Source organism: Sus scrofa, chromosome 6 (assembly GCF_054392235.1).
Source record: "Sus scrofa isolate SSC_HxYL_T2T_F1_AM1 chromosome 6, Sscrofa_HxYL_maternal_Yorkshire_Landrace_v2.0, whole genome shotgun sequence".
NCBI classification, from domain to species: Eukaryota; Metazoa; Chordata; class Mammalia; order Artiodactyla; family Suidae; genus Sus; species Sus scrofa.
In genome coordinates this window covers 50,072,451-50,100,273 of record NC_139388.1, presented here as the reverse complement: position 1 = coordinate 50,100,273, position 27,823 = coordinate 50,072,451, and the positions used below count along the sequence as shown (strand labels likewise).

At 41.6% G+C, this 27,823-nt stretch overlaps 1 protein-coding gene across 7 annotated transcripts in view; it reads left to right on the top strand.

The window, feature by feature from the left end:
* The first annotated feature begins 13,430 nt into the window (after window positions 1-13,430).
* LOC102159768 (uncharacterized) overlaps window positions 13,431-27,823 on the top strand; it is a 32,655-nt gene continuing 18,262 nt past the window's right edge. For 3 of the 7 annotated variants that reach the window (XM_084960702.1, XM_021097156.2, XM_084960698.1), the window contains exons 1-2: window positions 13,431-13,904; window positions 14,742-14,794. In XM_084960702.1, coding sequence (XP_084816828.1) covers window positions 14,786-14,794 — 9 coding nt within the window. In that variant the 5' untranslated portion in view covers window positions 13,431-13,904; window positions 14,742-14,785. The remainder of the gene's footprint in view (window positions 13,905-14,741; window positions 14,795-27,823) is intronic. The other 4 variants (XM_084960701.1, XM_084960697.1, XM_084960696.1 and 1 more) reach the window with 2 other exon arrangements.

Below are 27,823 nucleotides of genomic sequence, written 5' to 3'. Positions count from 1 at the left end.
TGGTGATATCGATGTCTTGTCTATAGTGTTTTTGTAGTTATTTCTCAGAATTTATGTGCTAGAGGAAGCCAGTGCCCATAGAAGAAAATGTTATAATGGATTCATATACCCTATCAGATGCTGAACTATTTTATCAAAAATATTTCCAGAAAATTAGTAGTTAAAAATGATAGTCCTGTTTACTATATAATATGAAATTAGTATGTTTTATCAGTCCTGTGATGCTTTTCCCCCAACGCACACTTGCACAGTTCTGAAATTAGGATTCAGTTTTTGACCAATTATATCTTAGAGTCAAGGAAGTATATAATTATTTATTAAAAATTTGAAAATCAGAGAAAAAATCCATGTGATAAATCAAATGTCATTTTATTTACTGTCATCATGGTCTAATGATCCCTACTCTCTTAGTAGGGATCTTGCATTATCTGACAGCTAATTTGTTGGATTCATGGCTTATGAGTTAGTAATATGTTTAGAGTCATTGTGAAGAGAGTAAGATTTTCCTGAGAAATTAACTCTGCAGTATTAGTCTTCTGGCCCTCTAAGTTTCCATACAACCAGGATAGGCATTAATATCATTGTTGATTATTACCATATTTTGAAACAAGAAAGCCTTTTATTTTCTTGAGGTTCCATAACCAATTATGTATAATTGTTTCAGTCAACTTAAGGATCATTTTATTTCTTCTACAAACCTTGATTTATCTATCTATCTAGTTTTGATTGGAAGCAGTGGTGGTCTAAGACCCTCAGCAGTATGTTCCTCTAAAAGGTCCCATTCTCTGCAACAATACGTGAACCAACCCTTACTTCAGGTAATTTTTTCATTATACCATCTCTACAATTTACATGATATACAGAAAACCATTAGTGCCTTTAAAATTAAAAAAAATTTTTTTTGGTTGCACCTGCAGGATGCAATATTTCCCAGGCCAGAGATTGAACCCAAGCCACAGCAGTGACAACACGGAATCCTTAACAACTAGGCTACCAGGGAACTCCATTTGTGTCATATTTTAGCTTCTACATGTAAAGGGATGTGTGGTATTTATCTTCTCATTCTGACTTACTTAGTATGATAATCTCTAGGTGTATCCATGTAGCTGCCAAAGGCATTATTTCATTCTTTTTTATGACTGAGTAGTATTCCATTGTATATAAGTACCACATTTTCTCTATCCTTTCCTCTGTTAGGTTGTTTCCATGTCTTGGCTATTGTGAATGGTGCTGTTGCTATGAATTATAGTTTTGTCTGATATGCCAAAGAGTGGGATTGCTCAATCATATGTCAACTCTATTTTTATGTTTTGAGGAACCTCCATACTATTTTCCATAGAGGCTGCACCAATTTATATTCTCACCAGGAAAAGCAGGAGTTCCCATTGTGACTCAGGGGGTTAAGAACCCAGCTAGTATCCATGGCAGTGAGGGTTGGATCCCTGGCCTCGCTCAGTGGGTTAAGGATCTGGCATTGCTGTGGCTTCGGCATAGGCTAGCAGCTGCAGCTGTAATTGGTCGCCTAGTCTGCTGCACTGTGCTTAATGGCCAAAACATAAAAACAACCCAGATGTCCATCAACGGGAGAAAGTGCTTTACTCTCACAATGGAATACTTAATATATAGCAGTCAAAATGAGTGAAGTGCAATGATACAGCAAAGTAGCAAATCTTAGTGATATGATAATATTAGAAGAAAACTAAATTCCAAAAAATCAATTAACTTTTAATCAAGTGAAAAATAATTAAATAAAAACATACTAATTTTTAGCAAAGCATACAGAAACAGTAAAACTGCATAAAGGTAAAATGAGAAACTGATGAACACAGGATTCAGGATGAAGATTACTCCACTGGGAGAGGAAGGGGGATGGGGAGAGTTTATATATAGTTATACATAAGCTTTTTATCAAGGCTATACATATTACACTGGGTGGTGGGTTCAGGATGCTTATAACATTTAAAATAACTACATTCGGAGTTCCCGTCGTGGCGCAGTGGTTCACGAATCCGACTAGGAACCATGAGGTTGCGGGTTCGGTCCCTGCCCTTGCTCAGTGGGTTAACGATCCGGCGTTGCCGTGAGCTGTGGTGTAGGTTGCAGACGCGGCTCGGATCCTGCGTTGCTGTGCCTCTAGCGTAGGCCGGTGGCTACAGCTCCGATTCAACCCCTAGCCTGGGAACCTCCATATGCCGCGGGAGCGGCCCAAGAAATAGCAACAACAACAACAACAACAACAAAAGACAAAAAGACAAAAGACAAAAAAAAAAAAAAAAAAAAAAAAAAAAAAAAAAAAAAAAAAAAATAAAATAACTACATTGGGAGTTCCCGTCGTGGCTCAGTGGTTAACGAATCCGACCAGAAACCATGAGGTTGCGGGTTCGGTCCCTGCCCTTGCTCAGTGGGTTAACGATCCGGCGTTGCCCTGAGCTGTGGTGTAGGTTGCAGATGCGGCTCAGATCCCACGTTGCTGTGGCTCTGGCTTAGGCCAGTGGCTACAGCTCCGATTCAACCCCTAGCCTGGGAACCTCCATATGCCACGAGAGTGGCCCAAAAAAATAGCAAAAAGACAAAAAAATAAAATAAAAAATAAAAAAATAAAATAACTACATTGATCAGTTTAGGATAAATTATTGTGTTGTAACAAACAGATACAAAGTGTTAGTGACTTACACAACAAAATTATTTCTCACTCATTCATGTCCATTGTAAACTGGCAGCTGGTCTGTCCCATGTCATCTTTATTCCAGACCTAGACTGAAGAAGTAGAACTTGTATAAAACATGGCAGTCTCAGGGCAGAGGGGATAGAGAGATGGTGAAACCATGCAACCGCTCTTAAAGCTTCTGCTCTGAACTGGCATGTGCCACTTTCACAAATTACCAAGACTGATATCAATGGGTAGAAAGCATAATCCTCTTCTAAGGAAGGGCCTAGAGAAAGGTGTTAAAAAGTATGTTACAGTGTCAAAGTCTACCATACTAACCAACTAAATAACCAAATCTGAATGGACAAGTGCCCGATCATGTGTAAAACCTGAAGTTTGTTATTAATATAACTGTGTGCATCTGAGGTAAAAATATCAAACAAAACCCAGCAAAACCAAAGTTAGAAGACATGGATCTGGTATCGACATTTCTTCTCAATAGAATTACATACCTTATAATTCTAGAGTCCAAATAAAGTCTTAAAAGTTCACTGAAAATAAAAAGCAGCTCTGAAAATAAATAAATAAATAAATAAATAAATAAATAAATAAATAAATAACCCCCTACTTCCCAAGATAGGATGTCTGTAAAGTCAAAGTTTTCAGATGAAATTTTAATGGACGTTAATCATCCTATGACTTTCAAAGGGTTCGTTGGAAGTCTCCATTTCTGTTTAGACTATGTCTCAAGAATTACTAGGAAGGCCGTATAGGGTTTTGCTAAAGTAAGAAGGATGGGTACATGCTTTGTTTAAGCATGTTACATTGGGCATTCTCTTTGGATTTAATAGATTGGGCCTTGGAGTTTGCCCAAAGACAACCTCAATTTTGGTTAGTTTTGTCTGTGGGAAAATTTGATGGTTTTGAGGCCTGTAGACCAGGGAAATGGGGTCAAGAAGATCTCTAATAATAGAGAATCCCACGTCCTATTGATCTACCCGGGCCAAGTGAGAAGTCGTTTCGCCGATAATTGAATGGAAATTGGGTGTGTTGAACCAAGTTGAAATGTAGAATGCAGAGGCCAGGATGCTTGGGGTAGAAGAATACTTCCAACTCAAGTGTGGGAATGAGGGAGACAAAACACAGAGGGGAGAGAGGAAATGAAGGAAGAGTCACTGCTACTTTAAGATTGAAACTTTTAAGGAGTTATGAAGGCTTCAGCACACTTGAAATCAAATAAATGTACTATTAAAAAAAACCCACATATGGGAGTTCTCGTCGTGGCTCAGTGGTTAATGAATCTGACTAGGAACCATGAGGTTGCAGATTCAATCCCTGGCCTTGCTCAGTGGGTTAAGGATCTGGCATTGCTGTGAGCTGTGGTGTAGGTTGCAGATGTGGCTCAGATCCCACGTTGCTGTGGCTCTGGTGTAGGCCAATGGCTACGGCTACAATTGGACCTCTAGCCTGGGAGCCTCCATATGCCGCACAGGAACGGCCCTAGAAAAGGCAAAAAGACAAAAAAAAAAAAAAAAAAAAAAAAAAAAAAAAGCCCACATATGGAGTTTTTGCCATGGCAAATTGGAAACAAATCCGAGTAGGAACCATGAGGTTTCAGGTTCAATCCCTGGCCTTGTTCAGTGGGTTAAGGATCTGGCGTTGCCATGAGCTGTGGTATGGGTCACTGACGAGGCTCAGATCCAGCATTGCTGTGGCATAGGCTGGCAGCTACAGCTCTAATTTGACCCCCCACTCCCAGGAATCTCCATATGTCATGGGTGCAGCCCTAAAAAAAAAAAAAATCCCACATTACAGCCTATATTGAAATTATTTTTATATATTTTACATAAAATTGTGTTGTATTAATCTTGCCTAATTGAATTTTAGAGACATAAATGATAATTTTCACATTGTAGTTCTCATGTTTTAAAGCCTACACATAAGTCTGAAATACTTGTAAGCCCTTGAGTAGTCCACAGGTATCAGGTTATTTGCCCATTATAACTTCATCCTTTATTCTGTACCTGACTTGACTCTAAAACTTCCCCACCCACTTTCTTAATTACTAAAGGCCTTTTCTTTCTTTTTTTTTTTTTTTTTTTTGGCTGCATCTCTGGCATGTGTAAGTTCCTGGGCCAGGGATCAAATCTGCGCCAAAGTAGCGACCCCAAGCCATTGCAGTGACAACACTCAATCTTTAACCCTCTGCACCACAAAAAGAACTCCCTAAAAGCCAAGACCAGCTCAGCAGGATGGGGCTGAAGAACGGGTGCTGTGAAACTTAAAGAAAAAAGTTAACATAAAACAAGACACAGAGACATTTATCTTAAGTAAAGGTGGGAACCGGGGCACTCAAGGTGTCAGGGACCAAGAGCACTGCCTCAAGAAACCACACTGTTTTCTTTGTGCTCTTTAGGATGACTGTCAAGTGAGGAGGGGCTATGGGTGGAGGATATAGGGTTTGTTTACTATTTTATAAGTTCTTTTATTATTTTAAAAGCCACTTAGCTGGTAAAAGGTTAAGCTTCTACTCTGACCTTTAGGCACATAACAATCATTAGCATTTGAGTTAGCTATGCATAGCATTCCAGAGAATCCTCACTGGCTTCCACAAATGGCATGCCTATTTGCAGCAACCCTGCAGTGCCTAGGTTTGCACCTTGGCTCTCTTTGCTAATGCATATTCTGCTAAAGATGGCTCATAAACCACTTGGCCATGAGTTCCTCTCTTTCTTATCCCTTAGAGGACATATCATGCTTGTGCAGACAGTGTGCCAATCTGCACAGGTCTGGCTGCCTAGACCAATGCATTAGGTCCTCATTCAGCTGAACTTTAGGTCTTTGTTCTTAAGCTTAAGTCTTTTACCAGCACTGTGACTGTTTTTCAAGCAGGAAGATGGGATAAAGTTAAAGCAGGACAAGATGGAGTTTTCAGCAAAGAGGCTAATAAAATATTGTAGAGACATGTCTGGAGACACCTAAAGACCTTTAATTTCTTTTTTTTTTTCACTCTTTTTTTAAAAATTGAGGTATAATTTACATATAATATAAACTCTGAAGTATGAATCATATGCATATAATTGTATCCCTCCCCCAGAGCAAGAAATAGAATATTTTCCATTTACTCAGAAAGTTCCCTTGCCTCCTTCCCAGACAATAGCTAGCATCCTCTTCTGAGGTAATCACTCTTTTGACTTCTATCTCCATAGATTATTTTTGCTTGATTTAGAATTCCATATAAGTGGAATCATACCATGTCTTTGGTATCTGGCTTCATTTGCTCAGATGTTGTGAGATTCATCCATGTTGTTATGCAGTAGTTTGTTTTTTGTCTTTGCTGAATAAGGGTATTCAGTTTGTTTATCAATCATCTGTTGATGAATAGTTGGGTTATTTCCAGTTTGGGGACCATTACAGATAAAGCTCCCATGATCATTTGTGTACAAGTCTTTGTGTAGATCTCTGTTTTCATTTCTCTTGGATAAATACCTAGGAGTGGATTGGCTGAGTCCTTTAGGTTGTATATATATGAAAGTTCTTAATTTTTGATAACTTAATTCTCAGTGTTTCATTTTCTTAGCTTGGCAACCCATGGAGACATTAGCCACAGTGGCAATTTCAACTGATAACTCTGTCACCAATACATACAGATGAATGTCCACTGCATCAGGCTTTGGGCAGAGCTCCAGTGTAAAAACTAAGGCAAAGCTTTAGCAACTGTTTCTGGGGCATAATTAAAAACTGTTTTAGTGTTCCCAGATAACCAGCTGCTCTTTCTCCTCTAATTAAATTTGACAACCAAAAGCAACATGAGCAGCCGTTATGTGATACCCCTGATATAGTCTCTGTTAAGTGAACTTGGCAGAGAGCTATACTATCACTGCTTCCCCATTCCAAAGTTGTTTTGGGTCAAATAAATTTATATTAGCCTTGGAGTTCCCTTTGTGGCACAGCAGAAGTATCCATGAGGATGTGGGTTCATCCCCTGGTCTTGCTCAGTGGATCCAGCGATGCCGTGAGCTGTGGTGTAGGTCATAGACCTGGCTCAGATCCTGCACTGCCGTGGCTGTGGTGTAGCTCTGATTCAACCCCTAGCCTGGAAACTTCCATATGCCGCAAGTTCAGCCCTAAAAAGAAAAAAAATTGTATTAGCAACTTTTGTGAAATTTTACTGTCTTGTTGCATTTTGGACTATAAGATCTCCTGTCATCTAGCTTGCAAAAGTGATTTCTACTACGTCTGGGATTTCCTTAAAGGGAAAAATGCTGAAGATGCAAAATAAGTCACAAGTGTTATTTGAAATATGAGCCACTCAAACTGGTCTGATCTTTAAAAAAAACAGTGAAGTGAAGATGGACATAAGACGTGTTTGAGCTTGCAGCAGAAGACAAGGATATCCCATGGGCTGACTGATAGTGTTAGAGGTGGAAGAGGGGTACCTCTGAATAAATTAACTGATCTTTTTTTTTTTTTTTTTTTTTTTTTTGGTCTTTTTGTCTTTTCTAGGGCCACACCCGATATAAATGGAGATTCTCAGGCTATAGGTCTAATCAGAGCTGTAGCCACCGGCCTACCCCAGAGCCACAGCAACTCAGGATCCGAGCCGCTTCTGCGACTTACACCACAGCTCACAGCAACGCTGGATCCTTAACCCACTGAGCAAGGCCAGGGATCGAATCTGCAACCTCATGTTTCCTAGTCAGATTCGTTAACCACTGAGCCACAACGGGAACTCCCAATTTATGTTTTGCACTCTTTTATTTCAGACACTGGTTGGTCTTTAGTTATCTCGGGACATAAATGTTACAGGAGGGAAATTACAGCTGGGCTTGAAATTTTCATTAAGGATATAAATGTGATCTTATTTTATTTCTTTGGTCATATTAACTAGAATACAGAAAACTAGTTAGCTATTTTTTCAGAGAAGACTAAGGAAATATCCCATCCTGTCTTTTGGCTTTTAAAGTAGCTCCTCATGGAGTTCCTGTTGTGGCTCAGCAGAAACGAATCCAACTAGGAACCATGAGGTTGCGTGTTCAATCCCTGGCCTCACTCAGTGGGTTAAGGATCCGGCATTGCTGTGAGCTGTGGTGTAGGCCTGAAGCTACAGCTCGGATTCGATCCCAAGCCTGGGAATCTCCATATGCCTCCGGTGCAGTCTTAAAAAAAAAGACATAAGAGTTTCCGTCGTGGTGCAGTGGTTAACGAATCTAACTAGGAACCATGAGGTTGCGGGTTCAATCCCTGGCCTTGCTCAGTGGGTTAAGGATCCAGCATTGCTGTGATCTGTGGTGTAAGTCGCAGACTTGGCTCCGGTCCTGCGTTGCTGTGGCTCTGGGGTAGGCAGGGTTTTTGTTCTTTCCTTATTTAAAGTTTGCAACCCATTGTGGACCAAGACTTTTGGAAAATGTAATATAGATAAATTTCTTGAAAAATAAAAAAGATATACATAACACAAGTCCCAATTTTTTTAATTTTAATTTTAATTTTATTTTATTTTTGACTTTTGTCCTTTTAGGGCCACACCCGTGGCATATGGAGGTTCCCAGGCTAGGGGTCTAATCAGAGCTGTAGCCACCGCCCTACACCAAAGCCACAGCAGTGCAGGATCAGAGCTGCATTTGCGACCTACACCAGAGCCACAGCAACGCAGGCAACAATGGATACTTAACCCACTAAGTGAGGCCAGGGATTGACCCTGCAACCTTATAGTTCCTAGTCAGATTCATTAACCACTGAGCCACGACGGGAACTCCTTTTTTTTTTTTTCTTTTTTTCCAATTTTTTATTTTCAGAATCAACAGACATAAAATTAGATTTTTTTATAAATATAATCAGAACAAACATTACAAGGAAAAAGAAAATAATATTGAAAGCTGACATTGTTCATTAAAGTGTGCATAGGGGTGACACAAAATTGCTGTTATAACTTTTAGTAGTTCCATAATCATAACCAAAGAAAATATGAAGGAAATAGCAATTCTGCTTACTGTGTCTGTACACTCACAGAGTATTTAACTGAACACCGTGTATAACACATTTTCAGTTTCTATGACAAATGAACTATTTAAGTTGTTGAGTAAGGACTTCCGCCCAAACCCCATCTACCTGTCACTCTCTGTCCACAGACCTCAGAGTCTGTGCTCTTCTACCCTGGGAATAAATGCTCCATCCAAAACATCACCAGCCTCTGCCACTGCCGGGAGTCTCACCTTGGCCCTTCCTCACAGGTTTTATCAGAGGTTCCTATTCATTCCTGTTCCTGAGGCCTTGCCCTCTTACTTCCTTCCAAAAGAATCTGATTTGCAGGTATTTCTAGTTCTAGCTTTGTAATTTTTGCCCATGTCTTAAGCTTACATTGTCTCTCCTCTCTCTGTCTGTCTCTCTCTCTCTCTCTTTTTTTTTGCCCGCGTCCCTGGCATGGGGAAGTTCCTGGACTAGGGATCAAGCCAATGCCACAGCCATGTCCCAAGCCACAGCAGCTAGCAGCAACACTGGATCCCTAACCCACTTTGCCACAAGGGAACTTCTAAGCGTACATTGTCTCTTTCGCCAGAAACTTCATTCTGGGCACAAGTTTGTACCTTTCCTGCAAGAAACCAGTTCTCTGTTGGTGAGTGAGTATGTTATACACTGATGTGTGACAGGCACAACAGATAGCCTTAGCCCACCTTTTCTTTGCTGATTTCCATTATACATGGTGGAAGAATTCAGTATTTTATTTTCCAACCTACCTTGTGACTAAGGGCAACAATGCATAATTAAATCTGGCCAATGATATGTAAGCGCAAATATTTGGGAGTCAGAGGTGTTAGAAAGCATTTTCTTTCTTTTCTTTTTTTTGGCATGGCCAAGTTCCCAGGACAGGGATCGAACCCTCACCACAGCAGTGACCCTAGCCACTACAGTGACAATGCCACTGCACCACAAAGGAACTCCAGAAGGTTCCTTCCTACCTTCCTTTCTTTTTGGCTTTTTAGGGCCGCACCTGCGGGATATGGAAGTTCCCAGGGTAGGGGTCGAATCAGAGCTACAGCTGCCGGCCGACGCCACAGCCACAGCAACACAGGATCCAAGCCGAATCTGCAACCTACACCACAGCTCACAGCAACGCCGGATCCTTAATCTACTGAGCAAGGCTAGGGCTTGAATCCGAATCCTCATGGATTCTAGTCAGATTCGTTTCTGCTGTGTCATAATGGGAACGCCGGTATTTTCTTTCTTTCTTTCTTTTTTTTTGTCCTTCATCTTTTTTCAGGGCCCCACTTGCAGCATATGGAGGTTCCCAGGCTAGGGGTCTAATTGGTGCTGTTGCCGCTGGCCTACACTGCAACCACAGTAACACCAGATCCGAGCTAAGTCTGAGAACTGCACCGCAGCTCACAGCAATGCTGGATCCTTAACTCACTGAGCAAGGCAAGGTATCGAACCCGCAACCTCATGGTTCCCAGTCAGATTCGTTAACCACTGAGCCATGACAGGAACTCCTCTTTTTCTTTTTTAGGGCCTCACTGTGGCATATGGAAGTTCCCAGGCTAAGTGTTGAATTGGCGCTGCAGCCACTAGCCTATACCACAGTTCACAGCAACACTGAATCCTTAACCCTCTGAGCGGGACCAGGGATCAAACCCACATCCTCATGGATACTAGTTGGATTCCTTTCCACTATGCACGATGGGAACTCCCTTGTTGTTCTTCTAACATTAGGAAATCTTTTGGCATAATTCTTTGTACACATTTATACTACATTGAAATCAACCTTTGATTTGGAACTTTCATATCTATTATCACATGTTAAATAATTAAAGGAGCAGGCTATTAGATTGAGGTGGATTTAATGCCTTGGTAGCCTGTAGAAGGAAACCAAAACCTAATCAAGCAAGGTCAGTTCACTAAAATCAGAGAAAATAAACATCATGAACAACCAATCACAAACAGCTAACTGAGCTTTACCAGATAAGGCGACTGCTTAAGCTATAGCCAGTCAAGTAATTTCCTTGCTTTGTTTTGGAGACTTCTCTATGAAAATCTCTCCACCAGCTCCCATTTGTTGCGTGTTCTTATTTACTTTCATCTTGATGCTATCTGATTCAAACTGATGTATACTCAAGTAAACTCCTAAAAAAATTTATGTCTCTTTTTAGCTTTTAATGCAAATGAAACTGATTAGTACTTTTCTTTTGGTCTGTCATTATCAATTTTTATACTAAAGTTAATTACAGAAAATTCCTTCTTTTCCTAGAATCTGAATCAACTAAACATTTAGTTCAAAAATTAGCTAAAACTAGGAGTTCCTGTGTAGCTCAATGGGTTAAAGCTCCAGCATTGTCAATGCATCGGCTTGGGTCACTGCAGGTTTGATCCCTGGCCTGGGAACTTCTGAATGCCATGGCTGTGGAAAAAAAAAAAAAAAAAAAAAAAACAACAACAACAACAAAAAAAACCCACACACACACACAAAAACAAAAAAAAACACTAAAACTCAGTTATAACCATCTAGTACCTTTTTTTTTTTTTTTTTTTTTTTTTTTTTTGTCTTTTTTGCCTTTCCTAGGGCTGCACCTACATATGGAGGTTTCCAGGCTAGGGGTCTAACTGGACTGTAGCTGCCCGCCTATGCCAGAGCCACAGCAACGCAGGATCCGAGCAGCATCTGCAACCCATACCACAGCTCACAGCAACGCCAGATCCTTAACCCCACTGAGTAATGCCAGGGATCGAACCCAAAACCTCATGGTTCCTAGTTGGATTCGTTACACTGAGCCACAACGGGAACTCTGCATCTAGTACCTTTTTAATAGAACATGTTTTAAGACATTTGAATTTCATTATGGTTACTGTTCTGTTTAGGTGTTCTGCTCCTTTTTTTTTTTTTTTTCACACAGTCAAGGCATGTGGAAATTCTTAACCCAGGGATGGAACATGCACCATAGCGGGGACCCCAGCTATGACCACATGGGATACTTAACCAGCTGAGCCACACGGGAACTCCCAGGTTTTCTACTTCTTAGTAGAAATCAGTAATTTGAATTTTATTAGAAAATTACAGTTACTTCTACTATGGTTATGAAGTTGCACAAAGCCTCAAAATTGTTTTAAACATAATGTGTATGGTTTAACTTTTCACATTTCTAATGCTTTTGTTTTGAGTTAATGTTTTGTTATTGCTTATTGTATTTCATTTATCTTTTTTTCTTTTTTTTTTTTTGTCTTTTGTCTTTTTTAGGGCCGCATCCTCGGCATATGGAGGTTCCCAGGCTAAGGGTCTAATTGGAGCTGTTGCCACCAGCCTATGCCAGAGACACAGCAACGCCAGATCTGAGCTGCATCTGCGACCTACACCAAAGGTCACAGCAAGGGAGCGAGGCCAGGGATTGAACCCGCAACCTCGTGTTTCCTAGTCAGATTCATTTCTGCTGCACCATGACGGGAACTCCCATTTATCTTTTAGAACCAAATTGAATTTCAAAAAATCTGGCCCACTTTTTTGTTTTCTATAGTTCATCAATTTCAGAATCAATACTGATGTAAGCAGTTTTCATATATTGAGGTATGGGAAAGTCATACTGGCTTGTACATAATTTGGCCTGAACTTTATATTGTGAGAACAGCCTTGTATCCTGTTTATTATACATTATACACCTTCTTTAACCATTAAAGAAAAAAATGCATGATCCACAAGTAAAGAATGTCCACTTTGAAAATAGGGATAAATGTCTTCCTTCCTATAAGCCCATGCCAGTGCTTCTTCAAAGATAAGATTCCCTTCCCAGGAGTTCCCAGTGGCGCAGTGGTTAACGAATCCGACTAGGAACCATGAGGTTGCGGGTTCGGTTCCTGCCCTTGCTCAGTGGGTTAACGATATGGCGTTGCCGTGAGCTGTGGTGTAGGTTGCAGACTCGGCTCTGATCCCACGTTGCTGTGGCTCTGGCGTCGGCCAGTGGCTATAGCTCCGATTCGACCCCTAGCCTGGGAACCTCCATATGCCGTGGGAGCGGCCCAAAGAAATAGCAAAAAAAGACAAAAAAAAAAAAAAAAAAAAAGTTTCCCTTCCCAGACACCAAGGCTATACTGACTTGCTGTGTACATGCTAATCTGTCTCTTTTGAAATCTTGAAGGAATGTTCCCATGTCATGTTTGATGTATGTTCTTTGTTCTAACAAGATATAAAACTGTGCTAAAAGCCATGCTTCTCTGGAGCAGTTTCTCACAGCTAGGGAGAGGCTAGATCCCCATCCCCCGTCTCCACTCTAGTACTCCTGCGCAGGTGGAATAAAACTCTTTTATTCCTTATTGTAGTTTGTTTACTGATTATTTGTGTCCACAATACTTATTCATTTTATATTTAATAAAATTTGGTAAGTAATGTTTTATAATAAGGACATGACAATGGCCAAAATATAAGGGAACGCTCTTAAAGTAAGAAAAAACTCACAATTACACTACTAGAAAGTACTGTTAAAAAATATTAGTGTGACTTTCTAGAGATCTTTTTACCTGTGTCTTTTTACCTGTATTAACATACTTATAAATGTTTGAAAACCGTACTGCACGGTATATAGTTTAGTATTGGCATCCTATTCCGCACTCAGGGTCGTTGTCCTTGAACCTCCTCAGGCCCTTCCCAGACTCCCCTCCGTCTAAACTCTCCCCGGCCACGTCCCCAGCCCGCTAGTCTGGGACTACATTTCCCAGAAGCCCTCAGGGTGGGCCGGCCCAGCCCCTACCGGGCGTCTCTGAGACTCCGCCCCAATCTTGCTGAAAAGCAGAGACCTGGGGCTACGGCTTTACGGCGTTCCTGACCGAGGACTGCGTGGGATCTGGGAATGAATTTTCTGCTGGAACGCGAGCACCCACTTTTCCCGACTGTCGGTTACATTTCCCAGAAATCTCCACGGTCCAGGGCCCTTTCTTACTCCTCGGCGGCCACCTATGTTACCCCGCCCTGTCGGTTCGCCCAGGTGTTCGACGGTGTTCCAGCGTCTGGACTGCGTTTCGCTAAAGGCTGGGAACGCTACGCGATTCTGGGCGGAGAAGACTGTTGTGCGGGCCGCCCTGGCTCCAGTAGTTTTCCTCCTCTGGACTACATTTCCCCGAGGGCTCCGCGGTGTAAGCAGCTTTTGGCTGAAAGTGGCTGGCTGGTGGTGAGTTGGCGGGAGTTCGGACGCTAAGGATCGGGACATTCCAGGCGACCTCGCTCACTGGTTTGGGGAGGATTCAACCAGACTGGAGAGAGAGGAGCCCAGAGAAGTGGACGGTGAGGATTCCCGGGGCAGGGCTGGGGTCTGCCAGGAGTTTGTTAAGCGTGGTTGACTGTCGGGCTTGTCCGAGCCGCGTGCAGAGTGAGGGTGGGGTACCTTATCTAAGTAGTACTATGTATGTGTTCGTGTGTGTGTGTCTCCCGCGGTGGATACCTTAGCTGGAGAGAGTGGGTGTGCGCGCGTGCCCCCATTGTGGCCACTTCGCCAACTCTGTCTTTGGGGGTAGAACTGGGAATGGCGCCTTCTTTGTACGTTTTTGGTCGGCGCCGAGTGGGGTCCGCTAGCGAATGTTTGGAGCTTCTACCTCATGCCCAGATTGATCTCATTGCAATCTCCATCCCAAGAGCTGCACAGCTGCAGCCGCCCACTCTCCATCGTGCTGAATGGCTTTCTCCTGGGGTTGTTTATGGTGTTTGTCCGGGGGTTTCTAGAGCTTTGGGCAGGGAGCCCCTCCTATTTCTATTTCTCTGTTCTTTGATCACCTTGACCCCTGTGGTCACCTAGGATCCAGGCCCCGGGAGGCCTACAAAACAGGAATGTGGGACTCTGATAGGTGGAACCAATTAGAATGTGTCTTGGAGCCACAGATCTGGGCTTGGTGTAAGATACTGGCCTAAAAGAACCCGAAGTCCTGCCCTTAGGGAGGAAGGAGGCTGCAGTCCGGGAGTCTGGCCCAGGACTCCCACCTGTACCCCTAAGACCCCCTGCTCTTCTTTTTCATGAGGAAGGGAGTGGTGGAGTTGCAGGCTTTTAGACTTGGCCTCCTCTGGGCTCCAGGAAGGAACTGTTGTTTCATAGTTTCTTAACCTTTTCCCACTTTTTCCTTCTCTCAGAATCCGGAAGAGGAGGAGAGAAGAGCCTCTGTGCATCAGAAGTCATGGCTGAGGTAAGTTGTATTTGCCATTTTCTTTTTGGAAAGTTCTTGCTGGTTTTCAGGACAGTATCTTGTTATAGGAGTCTATCCAGAAGATTTACAGCAGTGATTTGGAGGAAGGGGAAGAGAGGAGGAAACTACATTTTTGGAAGTGTTTTTCTACACCAGCCAGGAACCTAAATCTAGGCTGTCTGTTTTGCATACATTGTCATATCTGATTGGAAGTTCCATTTCCCTGGATTTTGTTTACTGCTAGAACAATCTTGACAGAATGTGTCTGAGTGATATGGCAGGGAAATAAAGTTTATCACCCATGGTCCCACCATCTAGAGATAATCACTATTAATGTTTAAAATTATTTTCTTGAGGAGTTCCTGTTGTGGCTCCACAGAACTGACTCTGACTTAGTATCCATGAGGACGCAGGTTCGATCCCTGGCCTTGCTCAGTGGGTTAAGGATCCAGCGTTGCCTTGTGAGCTGTGGTGTAGGTCGCAGATGTGGCTCCGATCCTGAGTTGCTGTGCCTAAGGTGTAGGCTGGCAGTTGCAGCTCCATTTCAACCCCTAGCCTGGGAACCGCCATATGCCGTGGGTGCAGCTCTAAAAAAAAAAAGGGTATTTTCTCTGCACATGTGTGTGGGTATGTAATTTTATTTTCAGAATAGGATGATATTACTAATAAAAGCAACTAACTTATTGAGTGTTTACTTGAAGTAACTTGTAGTTTGAAGTTCTTGATGTTTATCATCTTGTTGAATCCACATAACAGCCCTATGAGTCAGGTACGATTTTTTTTTCCTTAGGTATTACAGTGATTTCTTTAAACTTTCTATTGTAAACTAAAACACAGATACGGAAAGTCACACAATATAATAGAATTATATATTTTGCTTAAGGAATTATAAGAGCAACACTGTTGTCACCAGCACCCATGTCGAGAAATAGAATAGTGCTAACCACTCCAGAAAGAAGCTCTTCCTTGTGATCCCCTCCCTCACCCTCAAACTAATTGCACTCCTACCTTTTATCATAACCCCTTCCTTATTAAATAAAAAAACCTTAATTATTTGCTGTTACTTTCATACATTAAAAAAAAAAAAAGTAGGAGTTCCCCTCGTGGCTCAGTGGTTAGCACACCCGACTAGTATCCATGCGGTTTGATCCCTCAAATCTCAGCTGGGTTCGATCCCTGGCCTCGCTCGGTGGGTGGGTTAAGGATCTGGCCTTGCTGTGGCGTAGGCTGTAGGTCGCAGACGTGGCTCAGATCCTGTGTGGCTGTGGCTCTGGCGTAGGCCAGCAGCTACAGCTCCGATTGGACCCCTCGTCTGGGAACCTCCGTATGCCATGGGTGAGGCCCTAAAACACAAAAAGACAAAAAAAAAGAACAAATTTTTAACAGCTACAGGATCTACAGCACCCTTTTCTCTTTTTGAAATTGTATTTCTATCCTACTTTCCCTTTTAGATTTTCTTTATGAATATATCTTTTAACGGTCTTTTCATAATTCTTTATATAAAAATATGTGTATAAATTTAAATGTAAACTTTTAAGAACTTTCTGTGATTCTAATGCTTTAAGTATTTAGAAATTCTTCTATATTAATTTATGACCACAATTATTAGTGCATAATTGATAATGTGAATGCTGCACGTTTTTTTGAACCTTCATTTATTTTTTAATTTTTTTAAACTCGGTGAATTTTATTTTATTTGTAGTTGTATCACTATCATCACAACCCAGTTTTACAACATTTCCATCCCAAAACCCTAGCCTATCCCTCTACCTTCAAGCTGTCTCCTTTGGTAACCAAAGTCTCTGAAACAGTTCCTGTTCTACGAAGTTCACTGTATCCTTTTTTTAGATTCCACATATAAGTGATAGCAGATGATGTTTGTGTCTCACTGTCTGACTAACTTCACTTAGCTTGATAATTTCTAGTCCATTGATGTTGCTGCAGATGCCATATTTCATTCCTTTTTTATGGCTGAGTTATATTCCATTGTGTGTATGTACCACGTCTTCTTTTTCAATTCTTCTGTTGATGACATTTAGGTTGCTTCCATGTCTTGGTTATCATATATAGTGCTGCAGTGAACATTGGGGTACATGTATCTTTTAAGTCATGGTTTTCTCTGGGATTGCTGGATCAAATGGTAATTCTAGTTTTAGTTTTTTGAGGAATCTCCATATGTTTTCCATAGTGATTGCACCAATATACATTCCTGCCAACAGTGTAAGAGGGTCCCCTGTTCTCCACACCCTCTCCACTTATTATTTGTAGACTTTTTGATGATGGCCATTCTGGCTGGTGTAAAGTGGTACCTCATAGAAGTTTGATTTGCATTTTTCTATTAATTAGTGGTGGTGAACATCTTTTCATGTGGACTTTGGCCATCTGTATGCCTTCTTTGGAGAATTGTCTGTTTAGATCTTGTGCCCATTTTTTTTTGATGGGTTTTTTTGTTTGTTTTTTGTTTTTTTGGTATTTGAGTTGGAGATTAATCCATTTTCAGTTGCTTCATTTTTAAATATCTCTCCCATTCTATAGGTTGTCTTTCTGTTTTGTTTAGGGTTTCCTGTGCTGTGCAGACACTTTTAAGTTTAATTAGGTCCCGTTTGTTTGTTTTTATTGTCATTACTCTAGGAGGTGGATCTGAGGAGATCTTGCTTCAGTTTATGTCAGAGAGTGTTCAGCCTATGTTTTCCTCTAAGAGTTTTATAATATCTGGTTTTATATTTAGGTCTTTAATCCATTTTGAGTTTATTTTTGTGGATGATGTTAGGGAGTGTTCTAATTTCATTCTTTTACATGGAGCTATCCAGTTTTCCCAGTACCACTCATTGAAGGGACTGTCTTTTCTGCATTGTATAGTCTTGCCTCCTTTGTTACAGATCAGTTGGCTGTAGGTGCGTGGGTTTAATTCTGGGCTTTCTATTCTGTTCCACTGGTATATTTCTGTTTTTGTGCCAGTACCATACTGTTTTGATGACTTTGTAGTGTAGTCTGAAGTCAGAGAGCCTGATTCCTCCAGCTCCATTTTTCCTTCTCAGGATGACTTTGGCTATTCTAAGTCTTTTTTTCTTCCCAACAAACTTTAAAATATTTTGTTCTAGTTCTGTGAAAAATGTCCTTGGTAATTTGATAGTGTTGAATCTGTAGATCGCCTTGGGTAGTATAGTCATTTTGACAATATTGATTCTTCCAATCCAAGATCATAGTATATCTTTCCATCCGTTTGTGTCATCTTTGATTTCTTTCATCAGCGTCTTTTGTCTCTTTACGCAGGTTTATTCCCAGGTATTTTATTCTTTTTGATGCAGTGGTAAATGGGATTATTTCCATAATTTGTCTTTCTGATCTTTCATTGTTAGTATATAGACATGCAGTCGATTTCTGTGTATTAATTTTGTATTCTGCAACATTATCAGATTCATTGATGAGCTCTAACAGTTTTATGGTAGTGTCTTTAGGATTTTCTAGGTATAGTTTCATGTATCTGCAGATAGTGATAGTTTTACTTCTTCCTTTTCAGTTTGGATTCCTTTTATTTCTTTTTCTTCTCTGATTGTTGTGGCTAGGACTTCCAGAACTACAATTGAATAGTAGTGGTGAGGGTGTACATCCTTGTCTTGTTCCTGATTTTAGCAGGAATTCTTTCAGCCTTTCACCATTGAGAATGTTAGCTGTGGATTTGTGGGTTTATTATGTTGAGGTAGATTTACTCCATACCCACATTCTGGGGGAGGGGTTAATCAGGAATTTGTGTTGGATTTTGTCAAAAGCTTCTTTTGCATCTATTGAGAGGATCATATAGTTTTGGTTCCTCAGTTTGTTAATGTGGTGTGTCACACTGATTTGAGGATATTGAAGAATCCTTGCATCCCTGGGATAAATCCCACTGGATAATGGTGTACAATCCTTTTAATGTGTTGCTGCATTCGGTTTGCTAATATTTTGTTAGGGAGTTCTGTGTCTGTTCATCAGTGATACTGGCCTGTAATATTCTTTTTTTGTGGTATCTTTGTCTGGTTTTGGTATCAGGGTGATGGTGGACTCATAGGAGTTTGCCGGCGTTCTTTCCTCTGCAGTTTTTTGGAATAGTTTCAGAAAGATAGGTGTTAACTCTTCTCTAAATGTTTGATAGAATTCACCTGTGAAGCTGTCTGGTCCTGGACTTTGTTGGAAGTTTTTTAATCACATTTTTAATTTCAGTACTTGTGATTGGTCTGTTCATCTGTTCATGTTTTCTTTTTTTTTTTTTTTTTTTTTTTTGCCTTTGTCTTTTTTTTTTGTCTTTTGTTGTTGTTGCTATTTCTTGGGCCGCTCCCACGGCATATGGAGGTTCCCAGGCTAGGGGTTGAATCGGAGCTGTAGTCACCGGCCTACGCCAGAGCCACAGCAACGCGGGATCCGAGCCACGTCTGCAACCTACACCACAGCTCACGGCAATGCCGGATCGTTAACCCACTGAGCAAGGGCAGGGACCGAACCCGCAACCTCATGGTTCCTAGTCGGATTCGTTAACCACTGCGCCACGACGGGAACTCCAGTGTTCATCTTTTCTATTTCATCTTGGTTTAATCTTGGAGATTGTACTTTTCTAAGAATTTGTCCATTTCTTCTGGGTTGTCTGTTTTATTGGCATATAGTTGCTTGTAGTAGTCTCTTATGATCCTTTGTGTGATGTCTGTTGTAACTTCTTTTTCATTTCTAATTTTATTGATTTGAGTCCTCTCTTTTTTTCTTGAGAGTCTGGCTAATGGTTTATCAATTTTGTTGATCCTTTCAAAGAACCAGCTTTTATTTTATTTTATTTTATTTTATTTTTTAATTTTTTTGTCTTTTTGCCTTTTCTAGGGCTGCTCCCACGGCATATGGAGGTTCCCAGGCTAGGGGTCTAATCAGAGCTGTAGCTGCCAGCCTACACCACAGCCACAGCAAGGTGGGATCCTTAACCCACTGAGCGAGGCCAGGGATCAAACCTGCAACCTCATGGTTCCTAGTCAGGTTCGTTAACCATTGTGCCACGATGGGAACTCCAGAACCATCTTCATTTCTGTTTAATTTATTTCTGCTCTGATCTTTGTGATTTCTTTCCTTCTGCTAACTTTAAGTCTTGTCTTTTTCTCTAGTTGCTTTAGGTGTAAAGTTAGGTTGTTTATTTGTTTGCTGAGATAGGCTTGTATAGCTATGAACTTCCCTCTTAGAACTGCTTATGCTACGCTACCTACATCCCATAGGTTTTAGATAGTTGTGTCTTTGTTATCATTTGCTTCTAGGTATTTTTTAATTTCCTCTTTGACTTCTTCAGTGACTCATTGGTTGTTTAGTAGCATGTTGTTTAGTCTCCACGTGTTTGTGTTTTTTGCAGTTTTTTTTTCTTGTTGATTTCCAGTGGTATAGCACTGTGGTCGGAAAAGATGCTTGATATGATTTCAGTCTTCTTAAATTTACCAAGGTTTGATTTGTGGCCCAGAATGTGATCTATCCTAGAGAATGTTCCATGTACACTTAAGAATGTGTATTTTTATGCTTTTGGATGGAATGTTCTATAAATATATATTAAGTCCATCTGGTCTACTGCATCATTTAAGGCCTGTGTTTCCATGTTGATTTTCTGTCTGGATGATCTGTCTGTTGCTGTAGGTGGGGTGTTAAATTCCCTCACTATCATTGTGTTATTGTCAATTTGTCCTTTTAAGGTTGTTAGCAGTTGCCTTATAAATCAAGGTGATCCTCTGTTGGGTGCATACATATTTACAATTGTAATATCTTCTCCTTGGATTGATCCTTTGATCATTATGTAATGTCATTTTTTGCCTCTTAAAATATTCTTTATTTTAAAATCTTTTTTGTCTGATATGAGTATTGCTACTCCAGCTTTCTTTTGATTTCCATTTGCATGAAATATTTTCTTCTATCCTCTCACTTTGAATTTGTATGTGTCCCTAGAACTGAAGTGGGTCTCTTGAAGAGAGCATATATATGGACTTGTTTTTGTACCCATTCAGCCAGTCAATGTCTTTTTGTTGAGGCATTTAATTCATTAACATTTAAGGTAATTATTGACATATATGTTCTCATTGCCATTTTATTAACTGTTTTGGGTTTGTTTTCATTGCTCTTTTTTCTTCCCTTCTTCTCTTGTTCTCTTCTCTTGTGGTTTGATGACTATCTTAAGTGTTGTATTTGAGTTGCTTTTTCTTATTTGTGTGTGTATCTACTGTAGATTTTTGGTTTGCAGTTACCCTGAAGTTTTGATATAGGAGTTTATGTGTATATGTATATATACGAGATTGTTTTAAGTTGTTGGTCTCTTAATTGCAAGTGCATCTCCAGTGTCCTGCATTTGTACCCTCCTCTTCTCATGATTTATGGTATTGGTAGCATTTATGTGTGTGCGGATGACTTCTTATCTTTACAGTACATATGCCTTTATTGGTGAGCCTTGTCATTTGTAATATTTTTGTTTCTAGTTGTGGTCTTTTCTTTTCTACCTAAAGAAATTCCTTTAGTATTTGTGTGTGTATCTACAAAGCTGGTTTGTGCTGCTGAATTCTCTTAGCTTTTGTTTGTTTGTAAAGCTTTTGAGTTCTCCTTCAAATCTGAATGAGATCCTTGCTGAGTAATCTTGGTTGGAGGTGTTTTTCTTCTATCACTTTAAGTATATTGTGCCACTCCTTTCTGGCCTGCAGAGTTTCTGCTGAAGAATCTGCTAACAAACCTTATTGGGGTTCCCTTGTATGTTATTTGTTTCTTTTCCCTAGCTGCTTTCACTATTTTATCTTTGCCTTTAATTTTAGTCAGTTTGATTAATATGTGTCTCAGGGTGTTCCTCCTTGGGTTTATTTTATATGGTACTCATTGTGCTTCCTGAATTTGAGTGAGTGATTCCTTCCCCATGTTAGGGAAATTTTCAGCTATTATCTCTTCAAATATCTCCTCTGGCCCTTTCTCTCTCTCTTCTGGCACCTCTGTAATATGGATGTTGGTGCATTTAATGTTGTCCCAATTATCTTAGACTCTCTTCATTCCTTTACAATCTTTTTTCTCTTTTCTTTTTTGTATCAGTGATTTGCACTAGTCTGTCCTCTACCTTGCTTATTCATTCTTCTGCCTCCTGTACTCTGCTGTCAATTGCTTCTAGTGAATTTTTTATTTCCATTATTTTATTTTGCATCTCTGCTTGCTTAATCCTTAAATCTTCTATTTCTTTGCTCAGTGTTTCTTGTAATTTATCAATCTTTGCCTCCAGTTTATTTCCAAGATCTTTTTTTTTTTTTTTTTTTTTTTTTGTCTTTTTGTTACTTCTTTGGGCCACTCTTGCGGCATATGGAGGTTCCCAGGCTAGGGGTCCAATCGGAGCTGTAGCCACTGGCCTACGCCAGAGCCACAGCAACGTGGGATCCGAGCCGCGTCTGCAACTTACACCACAGCTCACGGCAACGCCGGATCGTTGGCCCACTGAGCAAGGGCAGGGACCAAACCCGCAACCTCATGGTTCCTAGTTGGATTCGTTAACCACTGCGCCACAGTGGGAACTCCTATTTCCAAGATCTTGAATCGTCTTTACTATCATCAGTCTAAAGTCTTTTTTATGGAGGTTGGTAATCTCCAGATCACCCAGTTGTTTTTCTGTGTTTTTTTTTTTTTTGGTCTTGTCTTTTCTAGGACCACACCCGCAGCATATGGAGGTTCCCACACTAGGGGTCCAATCAGAGCTATAGCTGCCGGCCTACGCCAGAGCCACAGCAACTCAGGATCTGAGCCATATCTGCGACCTACACCCACAGCTCATGGCAATGCCGGATCCTTAACCTACTGAGTGAGGCCAGGGATCAAACTGGCAACCTCATGGTTCCTAGTCAGATTTGCTAACCACTGAACCATGTGGGGAACTCCTTGGGGTTTTTTCTTGTTCCCTTGTCTGAGTCATAATTCTCTACTTTTTCATTTTGAATAGACTTTTGCCCTTTGGGTGTGGTCTCCTTTTTGCAGACAGTAAGAGTTTTTAGCCTCTCTTGCTTGTGGTGTCTGCACCCCTTGTGGCTGAAGTTGGTACAGGGGGCTTGCTGCAGGTTTCCTGATGGGAGGGACTGGTGCCTGCCCAGTGGTAGGTGGAGCTGATTCTTATCCCTCTGGTGAGTGGGGCTTTGTCTCTAGGTGTGTTAGAGGTGGCTGTGTGTCTGCAGGTGGGTGGGTGGGGGTCTTTAGGCAGATTGTTTGCTGATGGGTGGGGTTGTGTTCCTACCTGGATTATTGTTTGGCCTGGGGCTTCTCAGCCCTGATGGGTGGGGCCAAGTTTTTCCTCTGCTGGCCACCTCTAGAGGAGCACACACTGATGACTGTTCCCAAGACCTTTGGCTCTAATGTCCTTCCCTCACAACTCACTCACACACTGTTTTCCCTGGAGATCCTCCAAGAACCACAGGCAGGTCTGACCCAGATTCCTGTGGAGTCTCTGCCTTGCCCTGGGATCCAGTGCACATGAAAGCCTGTGTGCACCTTTCAGGAGTGGAGTCTGTTTCCCCCAGGCCTGTGGAGCTCCTGTACACAAGCTCTACTGGCCCTCAATGTCATATGCTCTGGGGGCTCCTCTTCCCAATGCCAGATCCCAAGGTATGGGAACCTGACTTGGAGCTCAGAACTCTCACTTCTGTGGGTGAGGCTTTTTGATGTAGTTTCCAGTCTGTGGTTGCCCACCCAGTAGATACGGTGTTATGTCACGTAAGCACCCCTCCTACCATCTCCATGTAGCCGCCTCTTTGTCTTCTGGAGTAGGATACCTTTTTTGATAGTTGGCAGTCTGTTGAAGGTTATTCAGCAGTTAGTTGTAATTTTGTTGCTTTTATGATAGAAGGTGAGCTCCAGTCCTTCTACTCCACCATCTAATTCCATCTCTCCCAAGTACGATTTTTTTATAGGTTTTTGGTGTGGTGACCTTTTTACAGATAATAGAGTTGTAGCCTCTCTTACTTCTGGTGTCTGCCCCCCTTTTGGCTGAAGTCGGTAAAGGGGTTTGCTGTAGGCTTCCTGATGGGAGGGGCTGACGCCTGCCTACTGGTAAGTGGAGCTGATTCTAATCCCTCTGGTGGGTGGGGCTTTGTCTCTGGATGGGATTAGAGGGGGCTCTGTGCCTGAGGGGTCTTTAGGCAGCTGTTTACTGAAGAGCGGGGCTGTATTATTGTTTGCCCTGGGGCTTCTCAGCTGACCGAAGGTTGACAGGTGACGGTGGGGCCAGATTTTCCCAAAATGGCCCCCTCCAGAGAAAGGCAGCTGCTAAATATTCCCGAGAGCTTTGCTTCCAGTGTCCTTCCCTCACAACAAACCACATTCACCCCTGTTTTCCCAGGATGTCCTCCAAGAACTGCAGTCAGGTCTGACCCAGATTCCTATGGAGACTTTGCTTTGCCCTGGGACCCCGTGCACGTGAAAGTCTGTGTGCGTCTGTTAAGAATGGGGTCTCTGTTTCCCCCAGTCCCCTGGAGCTCCTGCACACAAGCCCCACTGGCCTTCAATGCCGGATGCTCCAGGGGCTCTTTCTCCCCGTGCCAGATCCCCACACGTGTGAGTTTGATGTGGGGCTCAGAACTCTCATTCCTGTAGGTGAGTCTCTGTGACCCAGTTAGTTTCCAGTCTGTGGAGCTTCCCACCCGGGAGGTATGGGGTTGTTTATATCGTGAAATCGCCCCTCCTACCTCTGGATGTGGCCTCCTCTTTGTCTTCTGGAGTAGGATAGCTTTTTTAAGGTTTCTTGTCTATTTTGTTGAAGATTGCTCAGCCTTTAGTTGTGAATTTTGTTATTTTTAGGAGAGAAGTTGATCTCCAGTCCTTCTGTTCTGCCATCTTAATCCCATCTATCCCTTCAGTTCCCCAAGTACGATTAAATGTCATGAATTCTGTGATGCTTTTTTCCCCCCCACAGTTTAACTTATCTGAAAACAGGATGGGTTTTAAGTTGACAGACAAGAAAATAGATTCTGTTAAGTCACTTGTTCCAAAATTACGGTAAATAAAAATTACAACTGGGAATTCTAAATTGTCTACGGATTTCCTTTGCCCACTTGTCAGAGTGTTATTTTTTTGTTTGTTTTTTTAAAAATATGTTATACATTAAGCATATTTTCTGTCATTTATAAGTTGTTTTATAAATTTTTTCATAATTTTAAAAAAATTTAATTTTATTGTATAGTTGATTTACAGTGTTGTATTAGTAGTTTCTGGTGTACAGTAAAGTAGAAATATTGGTTCACAATTAATTTATTTTGGAGTTCCCGTCGTGGCGCAGTGGTTAACGAATCTGACTAGGAACCATGAGGTTGCGGGTTCAATCCCTGGCCTTGCTCAGTGGGTTAAGGATCCGGTGTTGCCGTGAGCTGGGGTGTGGGTCCAGACGCGGCTCGGATCCCGAGTTGCTGTGGCTGTGGTGTAGGCCGGCAGTTGCAGCTCTGATTAGACCCCTAGCCTGGGAACCTCCATATGCCGCGGGAGTGGCCTTAGAAAAGGCAAAAGGACAAAAACAAAAAAAAACCCAAAACACAAGTAATTATTTTGTATGTGTGTTTAGCTTCTGAGTTGTCAAAAACAGTTTTCTTCCTTTTGTGTCATGATGTAATGTCTTTCCTGCTATAAAAAATCGGAAAGTAGCCACTCATATTTTGATAAAGTATTTCTGTCTTGTCTAAACAGTTTAATCTTTAAGTTATCTGTTATGAGGTATAACCAGAGAATGTTGGCTGTAAAATTCCTAATTTGGGGTGGAATCTTACTTAGTTTTCTGGGACTTTGGAGTAAAAAAATGGCATAGTATTTATTGTATGTGAAGTTCAGGTTTTTTTTTTCCTGGATGTCCCTGAATGTAACTCTTCCTTCCTTAATTTGGTCCAGTTGCTTTTCAAGGATTCTTTTTTGGTCTTTTGTCTTTTTAGGGCCACACCTGCGGCATATAGAGGTTCCCAGGCTAGGGGTCGAATCAGAGCTACAGCTGCTAGCCTAGGCCACAGCCACAGCAATGCGGGATCCGAGCCGTGTCTGCGACCCACACCACAGCTCTCGGCAATACCGGATCCCCAACCCACTGAGCGAAGCCAGGGGGAATTGAACCCGCAACCTCATGGTTCCTAGTCGGATTCGTTTCTGCTGCGTCACAATGGGAACTCCTCTTTTTCGTCTTGAAGAAATACTCTTTCTATTCTGGATTAATTTGCTTTTTCCTTTTTCTTTGACTTTTTTTTCCTTTGATTCTGTGAGAACTTACTGACTTTGTCTTCCTGTTTCCAATCTGGCCAGAACCTTCCTATGGTTCTCAGAAGAGGACCACATCCTATCAGTTCTCAGCACATTTTGGTGAGGAAAGGAGCTCTATCTCACCTTTGCCCTTCAACCCTTGACTGTCCATTTCTCCTTCTCCTCAGAGTGGTCATTGTCCTCTCTCTGTTGTTTTTTTTTTTGCCCCGCCCCATGGCAAATGGAGCTCCCAAGTCAGGGATCAGATCCCAGCCACTGGGTCTTTAAACCACTGTGCCAGGCCAGAGATCAAATCCGAGTCTCAGTGCTCCTGGACACTTCTCATCCTGTTGTGCCATAGGGCGCTCCTGTCCTTTGTATTAATCAAATACTTTGGGTTGCCTAAAAGGATAGTGTCTTAGCCCTTTTCTACCATTTACTAGCTTTTTGACCATGGGCTTCCTTATACCTTCTTCTGTATGATGTACTCTGTTGGGTTTGGGGAGTATGCTGGTAATGGAAATTCACCTGAATGTGCACTTCTCTGGCAGCCGGGAAGTCCCCTGACTCCTACCTCCTCATCTCCCCAACATCCAATGAAGTGCCAATTCCCACTGCTTCTGTCCCTTTGCTGCTTCTTGATCTCTTGCCCTGCAACCTCACTCACTGTCTGTGTGCCAAATCAGACCGTTGTGGGAGTGGATAGTGTGTTGACCTGGTTGGACTTTCCAGCTCTATTTTATTCCTCCAAAATAAAAATAGTCCAATCATGTCACTTCCTTCATTCAGTGAATCCTTGTTACTTTCAGAATAAAGCTCCAGCACTTTCACATTCATTGCTTATTTATACTCAAATTCATTGCACATTCTACGTTTACTAGAGCACCCACCCTGATATTGGAGTAAAGTTGTGAGTAAGGATGATGCGTTAGTCTGGGCAGAGATGACCTTCATCCAGGGCCTTTCTGTCCTGGTGTCTTTGGGCTTCTCCAACATCACTCCTGTCCACTCCTTTCCCAGGACCCCTCACCCGTCACCCCAATTAACTGTCAGCTCTTCAGACACACAGGATGCAGTTAGTCTCCCTCTTTACCTCCAGCTTGTCTCCTCCGCTCTACTTGGAATGCTGCGTGGTCTGTTTTTGTTTGTTGGCGTTCTGTTCCTTTTCTGGGCTCCATTAATTTCCTACATGTTACCTGAAATTTTCTGCATTCCTCTCTACCTGAGTCACTGTTAACGTCATTTCTTGTAGCAGGTTTCTCTTTGCTTGTAGTTGGAGCTAATTTATCCTGCTTAAAATTCCTGATCAGTGAGAACTTTACATGTTTCATGAGCTGACGCTTATTTTCATCCTCATTGCTCTGCTCCCACTCTCACTGGACTCAAAAGAGAAACTGAGACTTTTTGTTTTTGTATCGAGAGTGCGTGATGCTCTCTTTGCCTCCATTGCACAGGAGACACAGAGGGGCGCTTATTCCTCACCACCCCCTTCTCTGGGTTCTCTGAAGCCTACATCACTTTCCTGATTATGCCTGCTGACCCTGAGTAACCACATTTTTCCATCCTGCACCTATCATAGTTCTTACCTCACTATATTGAAACTGTCTTTTAGGAACTGCTTTCATTAAATATTGAATAGTAGAAAATGTTTATGGTATGATGAATGACTAAATGCACATATTTAAGAAGTAGAATATTACTTATTGTTTAAAAAATAAAAGACACGTGTGCCATGAATCATCCCAATCCAGTTCTGCTTCTCAGAGGTAACTATTATTCTGAATTTTGTTTTTTTCTTTCCCTTGCTTTTCTTTA